Source organism: Buceros rhinoceros, unplaced genomic scaffold (genome assembly GCF_000710305.1).
Source record: "Buceros rhinoceros silvestris isolate BGI_N320 unplaced genomic scaffold, ASM71030v1 scaffold23664, whole genome shotgun sequence".
NCBI classification, from domain to species: domain Eukaryota; kingdom Metazoa; phylum Chordata; class Aves; order Bucerotiformes; family Bucerotidae; genus Buceros; species Buceros rhinoceros.
Window position 1 is genome coordinate 12,059 of NW_010406831.1, and position 203 is coordinate 12,261.

At 61.1% G+C, this 203-nt stretch overlaps 1 protein-coding gene across 1 annotated transcript in view; it reads right to left on the reverse strand.

The window, feature by feature from the left end:
- The window catches only part of ALPK3 (alpha-kinase 3), a gene marked incomplete at both ends in the record, with an annotated part of 12,116 nt that extends 12,055 nt beyond the window's left edge, over positions 1 to 61 (reverse strand). Inside the window, 1 exon segment of the mRNA XM_010134274.1 lies at positions 1 to 61. Within this exon segment, the coding sequence (XP_010132576.1) occupies positions 1 to 61 (61 nt within the window).
- Between the last annotated feature and the right edge of the window lie 142 nt (positions 62 to 203).

Consider the following 203-nt stretch of genomic DNA (forward strand, 5'->3'; position numbering starts at 1 on the left):
CCGCAGTAGCGGTCCATCTCCTTGTCATCCTTATACCATGTCACCTCCGGCTGCGGGTATCCTGGGGAGGAGACGGGTGGCACGTCAGGCCGTGAAACTTTGCGAGTGGCAGCATGGCAAGGCTGCTTCCGCGGGGACGGGGGGAGCCCAGCAACCCAAGGCATGGACACATGTTATTCTTGTCTCCCCCCCTTCCATCAACC